The sequence below is a fragment of the Haliotis rufescens genome, unplaced genomic scaffold, assembly GCF_023055435.1.
Source record: "Haliotis rufescens isolate VD_foot unplaced genomic scaffold, xgHalRufe1.0.p SCAF_19, whole genome shotgun sequence".
NCBI classification, from domain to species: Eukaryota; Metazoa; Mollusca; class Gastropoda; order Lepetellida; family Haliotidae; genus Haliotis; species Haliotis rufescens.
This window is the reverse complement of record NW_025963879.1, coordinates 590269-612207: the sequence shown is the minus strand read 5'-3', so window position 1 is coordinate 612207 and position 21939 is coordinate 590269. Positions and strand designations below refer to the sequence as shown.

The 21939-nt window shown below is 39.7% G+C and overlaps 1 protein-coding gene across 1 annotated transcript; it reads left to right on the top strand.

The window, feature by feature from the left end:
* Positions 1 to 4430: 4430 nt before the first annotated feature.
* LOC124130582 (mucin-5AC-like) lies at positions 4431 to 20366 on the top strand. Its single transcript, XM_048399107.1, has 16 exons — positions 4431 to 4462; positions 5415 to 5674; positions 6429 to 6764; positions 7346 to 7541; positions 8064 to 8122; positions 8589 to 8750; positions 9181 to 9335; positions 9736 to 10004; positions 11067 to 11123; positions 14636 to 14898; positions 15389 to 15784; positions 16222 to 16417; positions 17648 to 17706; positions 18458 to 18619; positions 19015 to 19169; positions 19826 to 20366. The coding sequence occupies exons 2-16, from the start codon at positions 5464 to 5466 to the stop codon at positions 20093 to 20095; spliced, it is 2946 nt and encodes a 981-aa protein (XP_048255064.1). The 5' UTR covers positions 4431 to 4462; positions 5415 to 5463; the 3' UTR covers positions 20096 to 20366.
* The last annotated feature ends 1573 nt before the right edge of the window (positions 20367 to 21939 follow it).

The window sequence follows — 21939 nt, the reverse complement described above, 5'->3', positions numbered from 1 at the left end:
CTTTAACAAGCACCTGGATTCCTGGTTTCATTTTGGAATGATACACGAGAGGAGTGACACATATTAGGAACATGAACATTGTTTCGTTTCCCCATGAACATTTGACTGAACATGTGTGATAGTTCAGTCACAATGACATATCAAGCTAGTGGTGTATCGTACTGATATGCTACTACATTCGCTCTGGACAAGTGACAACGTCCATGTATGTTTGGTCTAGGCTTAAAGCCACTGTCACCTGTGTTGGATTTAAAGCCACTGTCACCTGTGTTGGATTTAAAGCCTCCGTCACTTGTGTTGGATTTAAAGCCACTGTTACTGGTGTTGGATTTAAAGCCACTGTCACTTGTGTTGGATGTAAAGCCACTGTTATTTGTGTAAGATTAAAAGCCACTTTTGGTGATGTTTGATTTGAAGCCACTGTTAGCGGTGTTGGATTCAAAGAGACGTATATTGATGTTGGATTTAACGCCTCTGTTACTAGTGTTAGATTAAAAGCCACTTTTGGTGATGTTGGATTTAAAGCCTCTGTTACTAGTGTTAGATTAAAAGCAACTTTTGGTGATGTTGGATTTAAAGCCACTGTTAGTGATGTTGGATTTAAAAACACTGTAAGTGATGTTGGATTTAAAGACACTGTTAGTGATGTTGTATTTAAAGCCATTGTTACTAGTGTTAGATTAAAAGCCACTTTTGGTGATGTTTTATTTAAAGCCACTGTTACTCATGTTTGAATTTAAAATCACTTTTAACCGAATTTCATTTCTATAACCACCTGGCAGCTTAGTGGGGGAGGAAATCACAAAGGGACACCCGCTGAGTTTAACATTAAAATGTTTAAACATCTAGGTGTTTTCCCAGGAATGTGGACGTAGTCCATCAGTGTTTACGTCATTTCAAGAACACAGTCTCGTGAAAAACGTATTCACATCGAATTGTGTAATTCATATACTTATGAACGTCAATTTCCCGGTCATGTGACCGATGGAAAAGCCATATATCGTGTAAATTTCAAAAAAAATAACATATATTAGTATAAAAAGTGACTTATGAGTACCTATGAATAGCACTGGACCAACTGGTCAACCAACGTCTATTTAGTACTTTTGTCCTAAAGTCGAGCCCCTGACAGTGGATGCCGTATGAAGACATTAGCATTCTGGAAAAGTATTTTATACGTGTTTGATACAATGAGGCTGTAGAATTTCCTATAAAAGTTTACAGGTATGGATTCATGCAAAATACATTTTTTAGCATAAAGATGAGCATCATATATTAAAAACTTACCCCCAAAGGATATGGTATGCATGCATGAGAGACAACACTGGCGTTTTACCTAGAATGATATTTCCCACCCAGATGTGGAAGAACGTCAGTATGACTGATCGACGACCAGAGAGATTTACATTTACATGTAATCAGCCACACTATCTGCGCAACATACCTCCATATCCTTACCTGTTGCAATCCTTTAGAACGAGAAATACCTTTAGGGGATACAACCAGGTGACGCTCTTGTTTTGAAGCATTACTTTGTTTACATCTTACGTAACGATCAGGTTTACAAACTCCACATGTATAAGAAAACCATTCTATCGAGTGTCTCTTTCCGACGGCACAGCTGCATCCCATAGACGTGTCGGAAACCTTTGAATTTGGGTTCGAATTCTAGGTTTGACCTGATTATATTCCCTCGGTCTCAACTTAAAGAGGTCGAATGGGTTTCACATCAAGCTGACATGTCTTCTTATACAGTAAACTCCGGTTATAACGAACAAGCTTATAACGAACTGACGGTTATAACGAACTTACTTTTTTGGTCCCGACTATTTGCTGTAGTTATTCTGTATATATGCTTATTACGAACTACGGTTATAACGAACTAAAATAAGTAGTCCATTTGAGTTCGTTATAACCGTAGTTTACTGTAACCGATAGATATGGATTAAAACAAAACTCACTCACTGTTGTGTCAAATCAAAGATGAATGTGTCAGAACTGTAATGCCACATTTTGACAACATGAAAATCTCAGAAAATAAACACGTTGGACAAAGGGATTTCGGACCCAAAGTCCCGTATTGTTCTAACTTTAAAAAAGGCAATCCAGTCATTTGACCCTTTTTTTTAACTTAGACGAAGGAATGTCAAGCATTAGGCCCGTTTGGTTTAAACTTACAGTAAGGCTTGTCTTGCACATGACTTGGTTTAAATTTATATGGCATGTCAGTCTAGTCTTGCGGCAAGACATGTAAATCACTGAGCTGTTTGGTTGAAACTTACAAGACATGTCAGTCACTGGGCACCTTTGCTTTTGGCATGTAGTTTGATGTAGTGTGACACTCGTCTGATTTTCAATTCGTCATTTAAAATTATGGTTTGGAATGTGACTCAAGTTCAAATAAGAGAATGAACTTAAAGTACATACCAATGTATTTTTAGAATAGCATGAATAAACTAACCTTTTTGTACTATAGTAAACTACGGTTATAACGAACTCAAAGGGACTACTAATTTCAGTTCGTTATAACTGTAGTTCGTTATAAGCATATATACAGAATAACTACAGCAAAAAGTCGGGACCAAAGAAGTAAGTTCGTTATAACCGTCAGTTCGTTATAAGCGTGTTCGTTATAACCGTAGTTTACTGAAAACGCAAGAACTTCCTAAAACCTTAGGAAATCATTATTGACAAGACGCACATATAACATTGTTACCAATGAAAGATGTAATGTGAGTATGGTGAGTTATATATAGTGTTTATATTAGTGTGTGAGTGAGTTAAAATATAACGTCGCATCGGCATAATTCCAGCCATATAGCTACTGCTGAAAACCATTTCCATGATCACAGGAAATATCTGCTAAAAGCTGAGTCCATTGTACCTTTCCAACTATACAAGCACACGTGTTAATGAATCACTTTCATACGATTATACCAGGTGTTCGCGAAATGCTGATCATATCTTGCCCCACCGGTGGCATCCGTCACAAACACATGCAAGGACATGTCAATTGTTCACCTGAAAAGTTTAACATATGGTACAAGTCCAAATGGAGAATTACGTGACCATCCGATCCCGTAAGTCGCCTCTTGCGATGCATATCACTGTATCCCAATTGCGTAGATCGATGCTCACGATGTCAATCACTGGATTGTCTGGTCCTGACTCAATTATTTACAGACTACCGTCATGTAGCTGGAATATGGCAGAGGGCGGCGTTAAACAACCAACAAACAAATATATTCACTCTGGAAACCGCCTCCGTGGTCTAGTGGTACAGCGTCCGCCCGGAGAACGGAAGGTCTGGGGTTCGATCCCCGGCCGCGGCATACCAAAAGACGTTAAAAGATGGAAATTGTTGTTAACCAGTGCGGCGCTCGGCATTAAGGGGTTAAAACAAGGACTGGTCTGCTTGGAGTCAGTATACTGTGTCTGAGTGGTGTGTTCATGTTAAACTGTGGCATGGTTTCTAATCGGACTCAAATCGGCATCAGTTCGGACTAGTACAAGCAGCCACACAGACACACACACACACGTACATGAACGTCGCTATATAAGTAAATTAATCTTGGACGAGACATTAAACCCCATTTTACCTCACCTCACCGCCATCTTATGCATCAATTTGTTGCAACGTATACTCTGAAAAATATCAAGAAAGGGCATAAGAGTATGGACATTACGCCTCCTCTGTGTCAGTTCTATCGCCATCGTGCAATTATTGACTCATTATTACCAGAAATAAATACAAGAAATTCGTCTCGAACTATGACTTGAAATACGCAGGAATATTACATGTGTTCTGTTAGAGAAACCCTTCAGCATCGCCGTATTACTGTTTCTAAAAACACATTGTATTATTATGTGATTCTGACATCATGGCCATATATTGCTAAATGGCCTTTCATTCTCAGTACCATAAGACTGTGTCGCCAAATGTAAACCCCTATGTGACAACGCCTGGGTCACGACGTGGGTCATTCAGACGTCACGTTGGTACATTGTGTTCAAAATCATCATCAAAACAAAGCTATGCCTGGCGCCTCGGTCGCATCTGTATAACAGTTTCGTTCAATGCTGACAGGACAAGTACACTTAGATCAAGAGGAATTTTACATTCCAGGTGTAACCTTACTTTCATTCCATTAAACACGTTTTACTATTTTGTCTTGTTTCAGAGAAGACGTAATGTGTCAACGGAGTACCGCCATGCCCTACTGCCACGGTTCTTGTCGAGTGGTCAGCAAGAGTATTTGTTACTTCTATTGAATAATAGCTTGATAGATAATAGAACTACACCGAATTGCACTGTGACGTTAGAGTTTACACAAGCAATACGCCTCTCACGTGATGTGTCTTCAGTTCTTGCTCATTTGACGTGTATAAAAGGGCTGAAGATTCTGTCCGGAACCATCAGTTGACGAAGAGTGTTTCATCTTGACACTCAGTTCACATTTTGGTAAGTATACTGTTTCGTTACAAATGTTATATTTGGGATAACACTTTCTTAGTAAAGTACAGATTCTCGTACTTTTTGGGGTTGAGTCCTGTCCGGGATTCGAACCCACACTTACTGTTTCGTCTCTTTACATTTGTTTCCAGCTTTAATAAGCTACAGAAAGTTTGTAATCAAAAACTAAAATTGAGCATCATATATTAAAATATATGGATAATAAGATCCTTCTTTGCAAAACTGCCGATTATGATTGAATAAGGAACAAATTAAAGTGAAGTTCGTTTTGTTGTATACCAGTACCAATACTGCAGCGACATTAACGTTCGTATGCTAATAATTTCCTCTAGACCAGACATAACACTGGTTGATAGCAAGAGTAGCGATCCCTGCCGTGGGGTCGCTGTGACAGTCTCACATTTTCTTACTTTTTGGACAATTGTACATCTATGATAAAGATATGTCATATTCACTTGAGAATTTATTAATCCAAACTTACCAAGCAAACGTTTTTACTTTAAGTTTTAAAGATTAAGATTAAGTGTTAATTCTTCAAAAAATCGAATGGGTTTATCGGCAGCCCCGATGGGTACTGTACCATCGGAATAAAAACACAAAAGAGAGTCTTAGGAACAAGGTTCAAGGGTATAGTATAGCCATCCGATACTCATTACAGTCGGCACTTTTGATTCATCTCGTCTTTCTCGGGTGAACCAAACTGTACATTGCTGAGATGATTAACTAAAATAGCAATTGAGTTCCATCAAACATTTCACGAAATAACCGATTTCAAAGCTGTCATGTAACATATATCTTAAACTATTAATGTTGTTAATGCTAATTTTGTAATAGTAACTATATCGTTCATCACGCCTTAGACCCGGTTCGATTGCTAGAATATTTCTCAAAGCCTCTTCCTTTTATAATCCTCATTAAATTCTCGTTTAATATACAATAGGCACATCTTCGAATTTCCATTTTCGAGAACACATACCGACGTATCAAGCATGTTGAAGCTGGTCCTTCTCCTGGCGACGTTTGCAGTCGTCACATACGCGGCCAACAGAAATGCATTTTTCAAGAGACAAACATTCTTGAGAGCCACTGACGTGAGCAAAATGACCAGAGACATCAGATCGTGTTGGCTGGATACTTCGGGACAATGCTGTGCTAACAACATCGCCGACTGCCGTTACTACAAAAGATACAGCAGAACAAGTAAGAATTACATGTACACTTCATTTAAGTAATATTGGATAAATGTTTTCGACATGTTACTATTGAATTTACATACGTTTGCTATTTTGCGCCGACTGCCATAACAACAACAGATACAGCAGAACCAGTGGGTTTTTGTCTACATACAAATATTATGAAACAAATAGTTCTCGACATTTCAGTACTGAATTTAAATAGTTATGTTTTTACAGGTTTTAAGTGCTTTTCATTTGAACCAATTGGAAATGTTCGGTTAAGCAACCATTTGACATTTAATAAAGAGCATGAAAGGAAATTTGACAAGACCATCCGAATATAGCACTCAGTTAAAAACCAATACTTTTATCTTTGAATGTTTGGGGGAAACAACTGTTGCATATTTAAATAAAACTAATAAATTGCAAGATGAAAACAGTGATTTATTGATACACAGGACTTTGGTACAAACGTTTACCGGTCGTTGTTATAGCGAACCCTATGTACGTAGAGCACCGGCTGTCCGTATATACATGTATGTAGCCTGTCTGTTTTGTAACACTACAATCCCCTTATGAAACGACCAGAAAGAGACGATGGGAAGCCCAGTTGTTAAAGCGTACGGATGGCAGGCCGAAGACCCGGGTCCGATTTCTCACATGGGCTAGTCCATTTGTGGTGTATCGAGTCGTGATATTGTTGGACTATTGGCATAAAATCATATTCACTCACAAGAACCCAACGTCGCCATTGAAAACATTATTCTTTTACTCTGCAGGAAACAACTACTTCTATTTCAACACGATGCCTTTCTATCCTGGTAACTTCTGGTATTCTTCATGCAAGATCCAGTGCCTCTGTAGCTCCTACCAATCCTCGTGTTCCAACGTACCAGCAACTGCAGCAGCAACAACAGCTGCACCAGCAACTACAACAACCACAACGACTACCACTACTACCGCAACAACTACCACAGCTGCTACGACAACAACTGCTACTACTACGGCTGCTACAACTACAACTGCGACAACTACAACTGCGACAACGACCACTGCTACCACTACAGTGACTACAACTACAACCACCACTCCGACTACTACTGTAGTAACACGATGTAAGTGGATTTAACTGCGATTGCTGTATCATAAAATTTAAAAAAGTATGGTTAATAACATGGCATTGTCGAACGCACATTGTTAAAATAGGACCTTCAGCAATTCTTATTAAAATCATCCATTCACAATAAAACGATACTATCTTGACCGTCATCTTTACACCAAATTTATAATCCGACGTAGCCCTTGTAATTGCATTGTGCCCAAAGTATGCATCACACGATGATTACCTTATTGCCCTTTGCAATGCTCGCTAAAATGACCTCTCTATAAACCAATATTCACCCTAAACGGGTGTTATGTCAACCAAAAATGGTATAGAAGATAGCTATAATAAAAAAAACCCGCACAGCTGTTGTCTGTCGAAGCAGACATGTCTTTTGCTCCTTTGGCAAACCTCTCTAAACCGACACCTCCTTAACCGGAAACGGGTGACAATTTTTTAAAGGAGACAGTAATAACCTTTATAAGTTCAGTATCTAGCGCTCAAAGTAAACTGGTATTTTGTTTTCGGTGCGAATGAAGTCGTATGCGCAAGTGACTTACATATTGGTCAATACATTTCTGAACTCTATTCTAGTCTGCCCAACGACGGCGACCACACAGTCTACCGTTACCAGGATTCTCGGCGGTACCGCTGTGACAGACTGCACCACCAACCCCGGCGTCGTCAGGGTCGTGGACCCCGCTTCGGGAAGTACTGTGTGCACGGGTGTCGTCACCTCAACAACAACTGTCTCCGTACCCAACAACTGCGCTCAGCTCATGGGCACTGCGTATGTATTCAGAGAATAACCAACGATTCCAATGTTGAGTCTGATTGTTCGTAGCGAATGAAGGCATGGTGTAAGGCTCACGTCAAGTACGAGGAAACTTATATTCAATCACAGCTCGTAGCTAAATCGTAAATCCGAGATTTGAGTTATTCTGTATATTACTCATTGTGACTTCAAGTCAAACTATTGTTAAGATGACGTAATATTATCAATGTGTGATCTCATGACGCTACATAATGTGCAATATCGGAAAGTTATTACTCTCATTCCTTCTACCCGGAAGTAATAATAGGCTTTCTCTGAAGTACATTCTGATATTTTCATAATGACTTAATATTTTTCTCTCTAATACATTCGTACTTTTTCACTACATATTTTCACAGATACAGCGTTACCGTTTTTAGTTACCATTATTATTTCATTGTTGGTAAAATAATGAGGTTTGAATAAACAAATCAAAGAAGAAAGTGACCCCGCGATAAATATTCTTTAACATTGGTATGCATATCGATTTAATTTTAGGCTTGAACTACAAGACCCAACCACTGGCACCGTCATTGAAACTCTACCTGTTATTGACAGTAAGTGAACTATTTCCTTTGCTCGAGTAACTAAATCTTCATTAATATCTGGAATATCCATGAACTTACGAAAAATAACACCGACCCAAAAATTAACACCTATGACCAAGGGATCGATTTAGACGACAGTGCAGGTACTTTGAAGCGTAGCTCTCAAAGAAAGGACAACAATATGTAATGACAAACGAAAATATAATTCATCAATTTCGTGATAAGATTAAGAAAATATACTTCCCTGGTAGAATAACTACCAAGTACAATATCAATTGGAAGGGCAGCCTACTGATTAAATCGCTCTCTCTCTCTCTCTCTCTCTCGTCATATCAAATACCAAGATAGGGTGTATCTCATCGGTACAATGCCTCCCGCACTGATATGGCTAGAATAGGGATAAACTGGGCATTAAACCTTGCTTACTCTATATTTACATTAGTTTTGCATTCATATGTATTGTCCCATTTCCTAGCCACCACCCTCGCAACAGGAGGTCCGTTCGAAATCACTCTGACCACACCTATCAGCTCCACGAGTTGCCCTGGCGTTGCATGCATCTATGACGCTGCCATGGTCGACAACATTGACCTCACAAGCTGCGTCGTTGTTGGTGCTGGACATGACGATTTTGCAGGTACATAATACTGGTTTAAGAAAGGATTTTGACAAAATTAGGAAGAAACTGTTAATGCCTATGATCTTTCAATCTGATTTGTTTTCCTCGGTTAACTTTATACCCCGTCCATCGATGTTAACTTAAGCTAGTTCAGCTGTCACGCAATGGATATGCTAATCAGTAAATAAATGTGACGTGTTTTCTGATTTGCGGGTGTTATAGGGTATTTGATGACCGGAAATTTCATTTAGACCCGAGGGCGTTAGTCGAATTTTCAAATGTTAAGATTTCCACCATTGAGTAGGCTGGCACATTTTTACAAAAGGGGATTGAGAAAAATAACATACTGATCAAGAAAAGAATTCATAGGATGTTTGAAGTCCGGGATTCGAACCCAGTTAGCAATGTTTCACATTTTATTCAATTTTCAGTATGTGTTTCTTTTCAGGCACGAACCCCGCAACATTATCCTCCTACACCGTGCCAAGTCTCCAGCCCACCGCCGATTGTCCCGCCCTCCTGCAGGCGTCTGGTCAAGCCGTCCTCTTTGACACTGGTCTTACGTACAACTGTTTCTTCAATACAGGATCTTCTACCTGTGGTGTACGTACATATAACACAACGCACTTCCTCACATTAACTAACATCCAATGCATGATTGCAGCAGAAAGCCTTGTGTTACTGATACCTGTGTAAAAGACATGCCAAATTTGACCAGCGACCAACATTTTGTCCAATGCAATTCCATATATAAACTTGTATCATACTTTCCCGTGTGTTTTAAGATAAATATTGACGTGTCTTTGTATTAGTTTGTAACGAGTGCCACCGGTGGGGCAGCATACTTTTCACGAACCCCTGAAACCATCACCATCTGATAGTGATTCATAAACACATGCTATGGATATTCTAGTACAATGGACTTTCAGCAGAGATTTAATGTGATTATTTCAAATATTTCTCATCGCTTTTATATGCTAACCTTACGTAATGTATTATTCAGGGTGATGCTGGAGCCCCTGTGATGTGTCCCCTTACCACCGGAGAAATTGTCGTCATCGGTCAGGCTGAGAACATGCCCTGCGACGGCACCGACATCGTTGGCTTCTACAATCTGGAGGCTGCGGCTATCAGAGTGGAACGTAGAGGGAAAGGGTCTATTCTGTTGGGCTACCAGCCGTTCAGGAGATTTAACAAACATAAGATTGTCCTTGGCACCGGCAGAAAAGCAACCCGAGTTATTCTTGGTAAACCCAAGATTACTCTTGGCTAGATGGTTTAACACATGAAAGGACTTTTTACTTCATGTGTGTTTACTCGGAGTTGTTTATTATTGGTTATTGTCATATGGTATGTCTTGTGTGCACAGTGCACACGTGCAAGTTTCAACGTTTTCCTGTGCATGTTTTAACAAGGTGTTAAGATAGATGTGACTATTCTCCATTAGTGGAAATATGTTGTTGATTATGAAAAATATGTGTTGTTTGTATTTGGTTGTTTTAGCAATTGCGAAGAGTATGATTTTAATAAATATTTTTTTCCTAATTGTTGTAATTTATATCTGTTCTCCTACAAGCTCTATTCACTTCAAACTAATCTGATGACCACACTCATGACAATATCTAAATAGACTGGATATTACACGTATATAAGCATAAACACAAATATGACCATTTTCTGGGTTCGAACCTGGACTGAAACCCCTCACGGATGCCAATAAATATTTAAATCCACGCATATTAATATTGGTAACCAATAATGGATACTATGAGAAAGGTGCCATATACCACTGGCTTCAGAAGTTACATACTCGCTTTAAACAAGCACCGGGATTCCTGGTTTCATTTTGGCATGATACACGAGAGGAGTGACACATATTAGGAACATGAACATTGTTTCGTTTCCCCATGAACATATGACTGAACATGTGTGATAGTTCAGTCACAATGACATAGTGGTGTACATGTAATGATGTACCGTACTGATATGCTACTACATTCGCTCTGGACAATCGACAACGTTCATATATGTTTGGTCTAGGCTTATGAAGCCTGGGCAAGAGATGTATTTCTAAACATCGCAATTTTATATAATCGGGAACGAACTAACACATGGAGTCATCATTCTGCCAGTTGATGTTGGAATTTAAGCCACCTTTACTCATGTTGGATTTACGGCCACTATCACTTGTGTTGGATTTAAAGCCGCTGTCACATGTGTTGGATTTAAAGCCACTGTCACTTGTGTTGGATTAAAAAACATCTTTACTAATGTTGGATTTCAAGCCACTGTTACTTGTGTTTGATTTAAAGCCAATATTTCTGGTGTTTTTAGTGTTATTTGTGATGTAGGATTTAAAGACACTGTTAGCGGTGTTGGATTAAAAGCCAAGTAATGTGATGTTGGATTTAAAACCTCTGTTACTAGTGTTAGATTAAAAGCCACTTTTGTTGATGTTGGATTTAAAGCCACTGTTACTAGTGTTAGATTCAAAGCAACTTTTGGTGATGTTGGATTTAAAGCCACTGTTACTAGTGTTAGATTCAAAGCCACTTTTGTTGATGTTGGATTTAAAGCCACTGTTACTAGTATTAGATTAAAAGCCACTTTCGGTGATGTTGGATTTAAAGCAACTGTTACTAGTGTTAGATTAAAAGACACGTTTTGTGATGTTTTATTTAAAGCCACTGTTACTCATGTTTGAATTTAAAATCACTTTGAACCTGAATTTTATTTCTATCACGATCTGGCAGCTTAGTGTGGAAGGAAATCACAAAGGCACACCAGTGATAGTCCACTTCCAGACTGGTGAAAATATAGATTTCAATGGAAGAGAATAATCACTCCTGATCATCTGCCGAAACAGATTCCATTTGGTGTAAAGAACACAATAGCTGTGAAAAATATAGGAATGGACCACTGAAACTCAGTGATGACACCCATGGTTCTTCAATAATGTTAGATGTACTGATATCGATGGGTACATGTGTATCAGTGGTCACACACGTCACACCAAACTAATAGTCATATCTCATGTGATTAAACACAGTAAAAATGCAATGCTGATTAATATCTATCTTACATTACTGATTTTATTCACTCTCTCTAGTCTCTATTGCAATTGTGTTTATTAAAAAGCAAATAAATAAAGAAATATATAAATAGATAAATAAATTATGAACGTAAAATACATATATAACTAAATATATTTTTTAACATTATTCCTAATGACTCATGAATGAGTTCTAAAATGTCGGGCAAAATAACGTGTACACCTTTGTTTGATGGTGGCTAAAAATGAAACGAAGAAGAAATGTTTATTCGATGGTATGTGATACGGGGATCGTTGTTGTGTTTTGAATCTCACGTTTACAGTGTTTCGACGGCTTTTTTCAGACAAGTACCGTGTTGATAACGTTTATAATGTTTTGGTCATAACTAATTTTCATATGTACAATTTGTTATGCACGACAGGCAACAATAACTTGTTCAAATACAATAGCTATTTTGAATGTGTTTCGGTAACAGTAACGGTATCTTCTATAACATAAACTATCTATTTATCGCATAAATTGACACTCTAGAAACATGATCATCAAAATACAGAGGACAAACAAATGTGCCATGTTATAAATTTACATACATTTTCTGATAACTATAACTTGCAATATATCTCGATAATGAGAAGCGTATGAACTTACATATATACTTACCACTCGTCTGTGTAAATTCCATCAATATCCTGCACTAATTGACTCAATATATCACATAAAATATTAGAAAACAATACCCGAATTCGTCTCGATTTGAAATACGTCAACATATTAGAATGTTCTCTTAATCTGGATAATGAAATTAAAACCGCAGGAAAACCTTTCAGTATCGCCGAATTACTGTTTCTAAAGAAAACGTTATGTGATTATACATAATTACGTGCCATATATTGCCTAATGGTCGTTCTCTACTTTCTTCATACTCAATACCATAGGACTGTGTCACAAAATGTAAACTGCTATGTAAAGAGACGCGCCAACGCTTCAGACAAAGCGAGGGTTATTCAGACGTCACGTTGGTGCATTGTTTAAAAATCATTATAAAAACAAAGCCATGCCTGGCGCCGCGATCTCTTCTGTATAACAAATTCGTGCAGTGCTGACTAGACAATTGCACTTAGACCAAGCGGAATTTTACCTTCCAGGTGTAAACTTACTTTCATAAAATTTCATTCAATTGAAGGTTATCACGTCTAACTGTTTTGTCTTGTGTCAGAGAAGACGTTTTGTCTCAGCGTGTACCACGTGATGCGTCTTTGGTTCTTGCTCACATTTGACTTGTATATAAGGGCTGAGATTCCGTTCTGAACCATTAGTCGACGAAGACATCTTTCATCTTGACAGTCAGTTCACATTTTGGTAAGTAAACTGTTTCGTCTCATGATATTTGGCAACTGTTTTCTCACTAAATGAATGTTTGGAATCAAAAGGTAAACTTGAACATCATATATTACAATGTATGGACAGTTAGATCACCAAAACTGCAGATTATGAGTAAATGAGTAACACAGTGAATATTGTTTTAATGTATGCTAGTAGTTACCAATACTACAGAGATACACGTAGAACGTTGTTTTGTAAATAACTGCACCTAGCCAAGACATATCACTGGTTGATAGCAAGAGTAGTGACCCATGCCGTCGGGGCGCGGTGACAGTCTCACCTTTTCTTTCTTTTTATGGAACAACTGTACATATCACATGAAGTTATTTCACAATTCTTCTTGATTTTAAACTTTCCACGCGCAACGTATATTTTGATTTATTTTCTTAATATGAAATTTCTTTAAAATATTTATTGGGTTCAGCAGCCCCTTTGGGTACAAAAAGAATCAACAAAGGGAAGTATGATCAGTTTGGTGCCAAGGTCGCCATCCAATACTCATTTCAATCGGCACTAACAACGTGCACGGGAACTGTGCATGTCCCCGGAAGAGCCAAACTGTACATAACTGAGACGATAATGGAAATATTTCAGATGTCAAAGCTTGCCTTAACATAGACATTGAACTATTGATGTTGGTAATGGTGCATTTGTTATGCTCTCTCTAATTGTCGCTTTATGGTGTATCTCGTTGTTATACAATTATCGCTCATCACGCCACAGACCCTTTCCGATTCCACGTAGTGACACTACTCGGATATTATAGCTTAAAGCTGCGGAAAATATACTCACTCATACACCTAAAACCGTTTGGACTAATAATGTTGAGAATGATAATGTGTATTATGAACTACAGATTAAAACCAAAAAAAATGTAACAATGAGGATTTGGGTGATCCTGGCACAGTCAGGCTGGTCAGGCTCATCATCAGCCCAGGGCATTCCCCAAGGAAGCGCTGCCTAGTCAAACCCATCCAGACCATTTCAGAGAATGTAAAGACTCGACAACATGAGGTAGCAAACCCGGGTACGCTCCGAATGTAAGTCAACATAATGGGAGGTGCCAAACCTAAGGCACCAAGAACAATGGGGAGTCGGACAACTTGGTACGCTTAAGATGGTGTGTTTGTGCCAAAGCTGGGCATCCACTGACAATGTGTTGGACAGTCTCATTAAATTCATTACATAATCTACATTTCATATTTACATTTTGATGCAAAATCACACATTGACGGTTTCGAGTGGGAAATGACTGGTCCTGAGCAGCAAACAGAAAGCATTCTGTTTCACTTTTCAGGCCAGCCGACCTCATCCAAGCGAAGGACTCTGCAGGGTTGCTGACCTTTTCAACACACTGAACATAAACTCGATGCAGTGATCGTTCAGATGGATTATAGATAGATTTTTATGATTATGATTATGATTATTATGATTATTATGATTATTATCGTTTTAATATATAAATAGATTCTTCTTCGAAATGCCATTTTCGAGTCCAACACACACAGACGGATCAAACATGTTGAAGCTGGTCCTTCTACTGGCGACGTTTGCAGCCGTCACATACGCGGCAAACAGAAATGCATTTTTCAAGAGACAAACATTCTTGAGAGCCATTGACGTGAGCAAAAAGACCAGAGACATCAGATCGTGTTGGCTGGATACTTCTGGTCAATGCTGTGCTAACGACATCGCCGACTGCCGTTACTACAAAAGATACAGCAGAACAAGTAAGAATTACACGTACTTTTCAAAGAAGGAATATTAGATGAATAGCTTTCGACATGTTAGTATTGAATTTACATACATTTGAATATCACACTCATTTATGAACCGATACTATTTAATATAAATGTTCGGGGGAAAACAAATGCTACACACTTAAAATAAAACTAATAAATTGCAAGATCATATGCAATCAGTCCAGCCACCAAACCTGATCATTCACACTCCTTTAGTCGGTTCTTACGACAAGCAATTGGAGATTTATGTATATTAACTAATACTGACTTATACTGATATCGGCCGAAAATAGGCGGTTGGGTAGCCCAGTGGTTAAAGCGTTCGCTCATCGTGCTGAAGACCTGGGCTATATTCTTTACATGGGTCAAACATGTTCCTGGTGTCCCATGCCGAGAAATTGTTGGAATATTGCTAAAAGCGGCGTAAAATCATGTTTTATTACAAGAGTTACTGAAACCATATTTCTTAACCCTGCAGGAAACAACTACTTCTATTTCAACACGATGCCTTTCTATCCTGGTAACTTCTGGTATCATTCATGCAAGATCCAGTGCCTCTGCAGCTCCTACCAATCCTCGTGTTCCAACGTACCAGCAACTGCAGCAGCAACAACAGCTGCACCAGCAGCTACAACAACCACCACGACCACAACAACGACCACCACTACTACTACGACCACTACTACTACTACTACTACTACAACTACTACTACCACAACTCCAACAACTACTACTGCTGCTACTACTGCAGCTGCTACTACTGCAGCTGCTACAACTACAACTGCTACAACCACAACTGCAACGACCACAACTGCTACTACTACAGTAACTACAACTACAACCACCACCCCAACTACCACTGTTGTAACACGATGTAAGTGCAGTAAACGTGCTCTATTATGATCGGCCTATTTTATCCTGTATCACATTAAGACACTATCTTAAAACCATATATATTATCCGTTGTAGCCCTTACAATTGCCTTAGGCTTGTTGCCCATGCTACTGACTTCGCTTATAAACCGAAATTCGCCCCAAACGGATGTCTAGTTCCAAAAAAACATTTTAAAGAAGACAGTAATAAAAACATAAAAAACAGCACCGTTGTCGGTCATATCAGTAATCTCTTATGTCACTTTACCCTTGACAAACCTCCCTAAACAATCTCTCCATAATCGGAAATTCTCCCTACTCGGGTAACAAAGGAGGCTGTTGTAGCATCAATAAATATGGACTTTTTTCTCGGTGCGAATGAAGTCGTATGCGCAAGTGACTTACATATTGGTCAATACATTTCTGAACTCTGTTCTAGTCTGCCCAACGACGGCGACCACACAGTCTACCGTTACCAGGATTCTCGGCGGTACCGCTGTGACAGACTGCACCACCAACCCCGGCGTCGTCAGGGTCGTGGACCCCACTTCGGGAAATACTGTGTGCACGGGCGTCGTCACCTCAACAACAACTGTCTCCGTACCCAACAATTGTGCTCAGCTCATGGGCACTGCGTATGTATAATATTCAGAGAATAACCAACGATTTAATATCTGAATCTGATTGTGCGTAGCGAATGAAGGAATAGTGTAAGGCCCACGTCAAGTACGAGGAAACTTGTATTCAATAACAACTGGTAGCTTTACCGTAAATCCGAGATTTGAGTTATTCTGTATATTACTCATTGTGACATCAAGTCAAACTATTGTTTAGATGACGAAATGTTATCATGTGCAAATATCGGAAAGTTATTACTCTCAATCGTTCTACTCGGAAGTAATAATGAGGTTACTCTGAAGATCATTATGATGTTCTCAAAATGACTGAATATTTTTCTCTCTGATTCATTTCTGTTTCACTACATTGGAAACGCATGAACATTTACACAGATACAGTGTAATCGGTTTTAGTTATTACCATGTACAGATTAAGATATAAATATGCACCAAAGAGGGTTTGGGTGATTCTGGCACAGTCAGGCTGGTTAGGCTCATCATCAGCCCAGCGCCCTTGCCCCCTCTACACGCAGCCCAGACAGCGAATGGGACTTCTCCCAGGAAGCGCTGCATAGTCAAACCCACCCAGAACTTTTCGGAGAATGTGAAGACTCCGCAACACTGCAGCCTTCTGCATTACCCAGATCGTCAGAAGGGCTGTATTCCTGGTAGCAAACCCGGGTACTCTCCCAATGTCAGTCAACAGATTGGGAGGTACCAAACCTAAGGCACAATGGGGAGTCGGACAACTTGGTACTTGGGATGCAAGCGTGACATTTCGAAAGCGAGGTCCGCATATTTGCCATGTTTTTCCTTAGTCTTGTCATTCACATTAGTGTCAAAGGGGACAGAAAATTCAATGATATAAATGATCTCATTGGATTTATCAAAAAGAACAAGATCAGATTTGTTGGTCTAAGGCTGTAAATGGGCCTATTCCAAAGAATTTGTATTTGTCATTTTCCATGACGCCCTCTACATATTCCGAGTCGTAACAAGGGTGGACCTCTTTGTCAAAACCACAAGCATGGCGAAGACGGTAATAAAATGATCAAGCTACACCATCATGTAGTTTGTGCCAAAGCTGGGCATCCACTGATAATTCAATAATCTACATTCCATATCATCATCATCATCATCATCATCATTTTTTATTTTTTTTATTATTATTATTATTATTATTATTATTATTATTATTATTATTATAAATGTTCTTTAACATTGATATGCATATCGATGCTATTTTAGGCTTGAACTACAAGACCCAACCACTGGCACCGTCATTGAAACTCTACCTGTAATTGACAGTAAGTGAACGATTTCCTTTTCTCGAGTAACTAAATCTTCATTAATATCTGGAATATCCACGAACTTATGAAACAAAGTAATGGCGACACATAATCAAGAGATCTATTGAGATGAGAGCACAACAACTTTGATGCATAGCTCTGAATGCAATGTACAGTATGTAATGACAAATGAAAATATATTCATCGATAGGGGGGCCAAGTTAATATATTACTCTGGTATGATTGAAATATGAAAAACACTTACAATATAAAGAAGGGTAGCCGATGCTACTGATTAAATCGCTCTCTCGTCAGACGAAGACCAGGGGGGGGGGGGGGGGGGGGGGGGAGGCACGGGTGGCTCAGTCGTCTAAGGCGCCGCAATTCGCTGTGCAGAGTTGCGTCCCTTGGGCACGCCAGAAACCTATGATTGTGGGTTCGAATCCCGGTTCGCCCCGATTATGTTTCTAGGTTTGTCAGCACCATACCCGTGCTCGTGGGTTTCACGGAAGTGGTAAACGTCTGAGACCTGCATCACTTCGGGCTTTCCTCCCACATTAAGCTGACATGCCGTGATATAACTGGAATACTGTTAAAAGCGGCGTTAAACCCAACTCACTCACTCACTCACTCACTCACTCACGAAGACCAAGGTTGGATTCCCTATATGGTACATTTATAATGTCTACCGCAGTGAAATGGTAGGACTAGGGTTAAAATGGGCATAATATCTTATATTTATATCGATATGTCTTGCCTCGTTTCCTAGCCACCACCGTCGCAACAGGAGGTCCGTTCACAATCACTCTGTCCACGCCCATCAGCTCCACGAGTTGCCCTGGCGTTGCATGCATCTATGACGCTGCCATGGTCGATGACATTGACCTCACAAGCTGCGTCGTTGTCGGTGCCGGACATGACGATATTGCAGGTATATCATACAGGCTTTAGAAAGCATATGACAAAATTAGGAAGAAACTGTTAATTCCTATGTTCTTTCAATCTGCTTTGTGTTCCTCGGTAAACATTGATCGACGTTTATTTCAGCTACTTTATTTTTCAGGCAATGAATATGATATTTATAGTAGATAAATGTTATGTGTGTTTAGATTTGCGGGTGTTATTGAGTATTTGATGCCCGGAAACTTTATTAGACCCTACGGCGTTAGTCGGATGTTTCAAATGCACGCTTTTACAAATTGGGATTGAGAAAAATATTCATTCTCATGAAAAGTTCGAAAGACTTCCTCGATCTGGTCTCGTTTAAGAAGTCTTTCAAGGTTGCAGCACACATTCATTCATTTTTTAGCATGTGTTACTTTTCAGGCACGAACCCCGCAACATTATCCTTCTACACCGTGCCAAGTCTCCAGCCCACGGCCGATTGTCCCGCCCTCCTGCAGGCGTCTGGTCAAGCCGTCCTCTTTGGCACTGGTCTTACGTACAACTGTTTCTTCAATACAGGATCTTCTACCTGTGGTGTACGTATATATAACACAACGTACTTCCTCACATTACCTAGGACCCAATGCATTAAGAAGGGGGTAGCCTTGTGGTTCTGACACGTGTGCCAAGGTTTTCTGGAAGACATGTTCTCGTGTGTTTTCAGATGTACGTGTTTGCAACGAGTGCCGCTCACCTTTTCACGAACACGTGTGATCATCACTACTTGATAGTGATTCATAAATTCATGCTAATGATATAGTCTGAATCGTACAATGGACTGTACTTTCAGCAGAGATTTCATATCGCCTCTTAGGTCTAGTGGTAGAGCGTCTGCCCTGAGAGCGGCATATCCAGGGTTCTATCCCCTGTCTCGTCATACCACCATACGTTACAAGATGGTACTTGTTGTCACCCTGCCTGGTGCTCGGTATTAAGGGGATAAAACAAGCCTTAGGACTGGTTGGCTTGGGGTCAGTTTACTGTGTCTAAGTGTGTAATTGATGCGGCATGGTATCTCAATGACCTAGCACTATAAAATCGGCATTAGTCCGGACTAGTACAAGCAGCCACACACGCACGTGCAAGCACGTCGCTATATAAGTGCAACGTTAAACCCGATTTCACCTCTTATGATTATTTAAATGGTTCTCATCGCTTTTGTTTACTAACCTTACCTAATGTATTTTTTAAGGGTGATTCTGGAGCTCCTATCATGTGTCCCCTTACCACCGGAGAAATTGTAGTCATCGGTCAGGCTGAGAACATGCCCTGCGACGGCACCGACATCGTTGGCTTCTACAATCTGGAGGCTGCGGCTATCAGAGTGGAACGTAGAGGGAAAGGGTCTATTCTGTTGGGCTACCAGCCTTTCAGGAGATTTAACAAACATAAGATTGTCCTTGGCACCGGCAGAAAAGCAACCCGAGTTATTCTTGGTAAACCCAAGATTACTCTTGGCTAGATGGTTTAACACATGAAAGGACTTTTTACTTCTTGTGTGTTTACTCGGAATTGTTTATTGTTTGTTATTGTCATATGGTATGTCTTGTGTGCACAGTATACACGTGCAAGTTTCAACGTTTTCCTTTGCATGTTTAAAACAGGAGTTTAGATAGATATGTCTATTCTATATTAATGGAAATATGTTGTTGATTATGAAAAATATGTGTTGTTTGTATTTGGTTGTTTTAGCAATTGCGAAGAGTATGATTTTAATAAATATGTTTTTCTAATTGTTGTAATTTATCTCTATTCTGCTACAAGCTCAGTTCGATTCACACTCATCAAAATATCCTCACAGGCTGAACATTACACTTATAGAGACGTAATAACAAACATGACCTTTTGGGGGTTCGAACCTGGACTGGAACCACTCTCGGATGCCAGTATAAATTTAATCCACACATTACCATGACAGGAGCAAGTTATAGAAAAAAACGCGAAAGGTCCTTTACAATTGGTTTAAAAGGTTGCATACTCCTTGTGGTCTCGAGGAAGAGCGTCTGTCCAGAGACCGGAAGGTCCGGTGTACGATACCCGGCCGCGTCATACTAAAAGACGTTAAAAGTTGGTACTTGTTTTTGTTGTTATCTTGTCTGGCGCTCGGCATTTAGCGGTTGAGACAAGGGCTCGGAGTCGGTATACTGTGTCGGAGTGGGGTATTCATGTTAAGTGTTATGTTAGATGTTACTTGTTGTTACCCTATCTGGCGCTCGGTATTAAGGGGCTAAAGCAAGGACTGGTCGGCTTGGAGTCAGTATACTGTGTCTGAGTGTGGTATTCATGCTAAACTGCGGCATGGTATCTCAGTGAGCTAGCACTATAAATCGGCATCAGTCCGGACTAGTACAAGCATCCACACACACACACACGTACATGCACGTCGCTATATAAATGCAATAATCTTGGACGCGACGTTTAACCCCATTTTACCTCACTACCTCACCTTGATAGTAATGAATGAACCCTTCTGGACACGTAATAATGAAGACGACGGCATAAATTTCAACCATGAATAAGACCGTTCCTTTCCATGAGTTGTGTCGTTGATGTTTTACCCACACAAAAAAACACGTAGGGCTCACACAGGTAACTGAGCACGTGGCGCCTACCTTAAAACAACAATGCTCCACCAGCTGACACAGACAAACAGTGAACGTAAATACGACCGCACGGGAGTGGCTTCTGTGTGACGGAGATGCTGGGCTTACACACCAGCTGTATCTCATCTGTCGTGGGGTTGTTTGTTTATACAAGTATGTGCGTTAGTGGGTTGGTTTTTGCGTCACTTCAAACAGTAGTTCAGTTATATCACGAAGTGTCAACTTAAAGGTACCATTGGAGTGTTCATCGGCTTATTCCCATACCGAGTCATACATAATCGTACTATTTTAGTGTCACCTCTTCACACATACATGTGTATGGCTTTACTGGTTGTTATCATATCCGCCTCTGTGGAGTTTAAGACAACTTGACTGTTCGTGTTCCAGGAGAGGTTTAAATATGAACGCGTCCAGGCCATCAGTCTGTTAAGATTGTAAATTAGCTTTTCGTTTTTAATCAATTCATTATCAAAATGTTTCGATGGATGAACAAATTGCTGCATTTCAGCATTATTTGGGAACACTGGGAATGGTTACGTGCTTTTAACAAGACTACAATAAGAAACCGATGTTAAGCGGATTTCACAGATGAATACAGCGTTAGTAGTGTTAAAATTCGTATTGTTCAAGACAGATAAATACAGCGCCAGAATGTTATGGCTCGTATACTTTAATACAAATAAAACCCGTGAAGATCCGGGTT

Excerpts from the sequence above, each read along its gene's own strand:
- LOC124130582 (XM_048399107.1), top strand. The coding sequence starts at position 5,464 with ATGTTGAAGCTGGTCCTTCTCCTGGCGACGTTTGCAGTCGTCACATAC. Across the intron at positions 7,542-8,063 it reads GCTCAGCTCATGGGCACTGC|GCTTGAACTACAAGACCCAA; the intron begins GTATGTATTCAG and ends ATTTAATTTTAG. Across the intron at positions 8,751-9,180 it reads TGGACATGACGATTTTGCAG|GCACGAACCCCGCAACATTA; the intron begins GTACATAATACT and ends GTTTCTTTTCAG.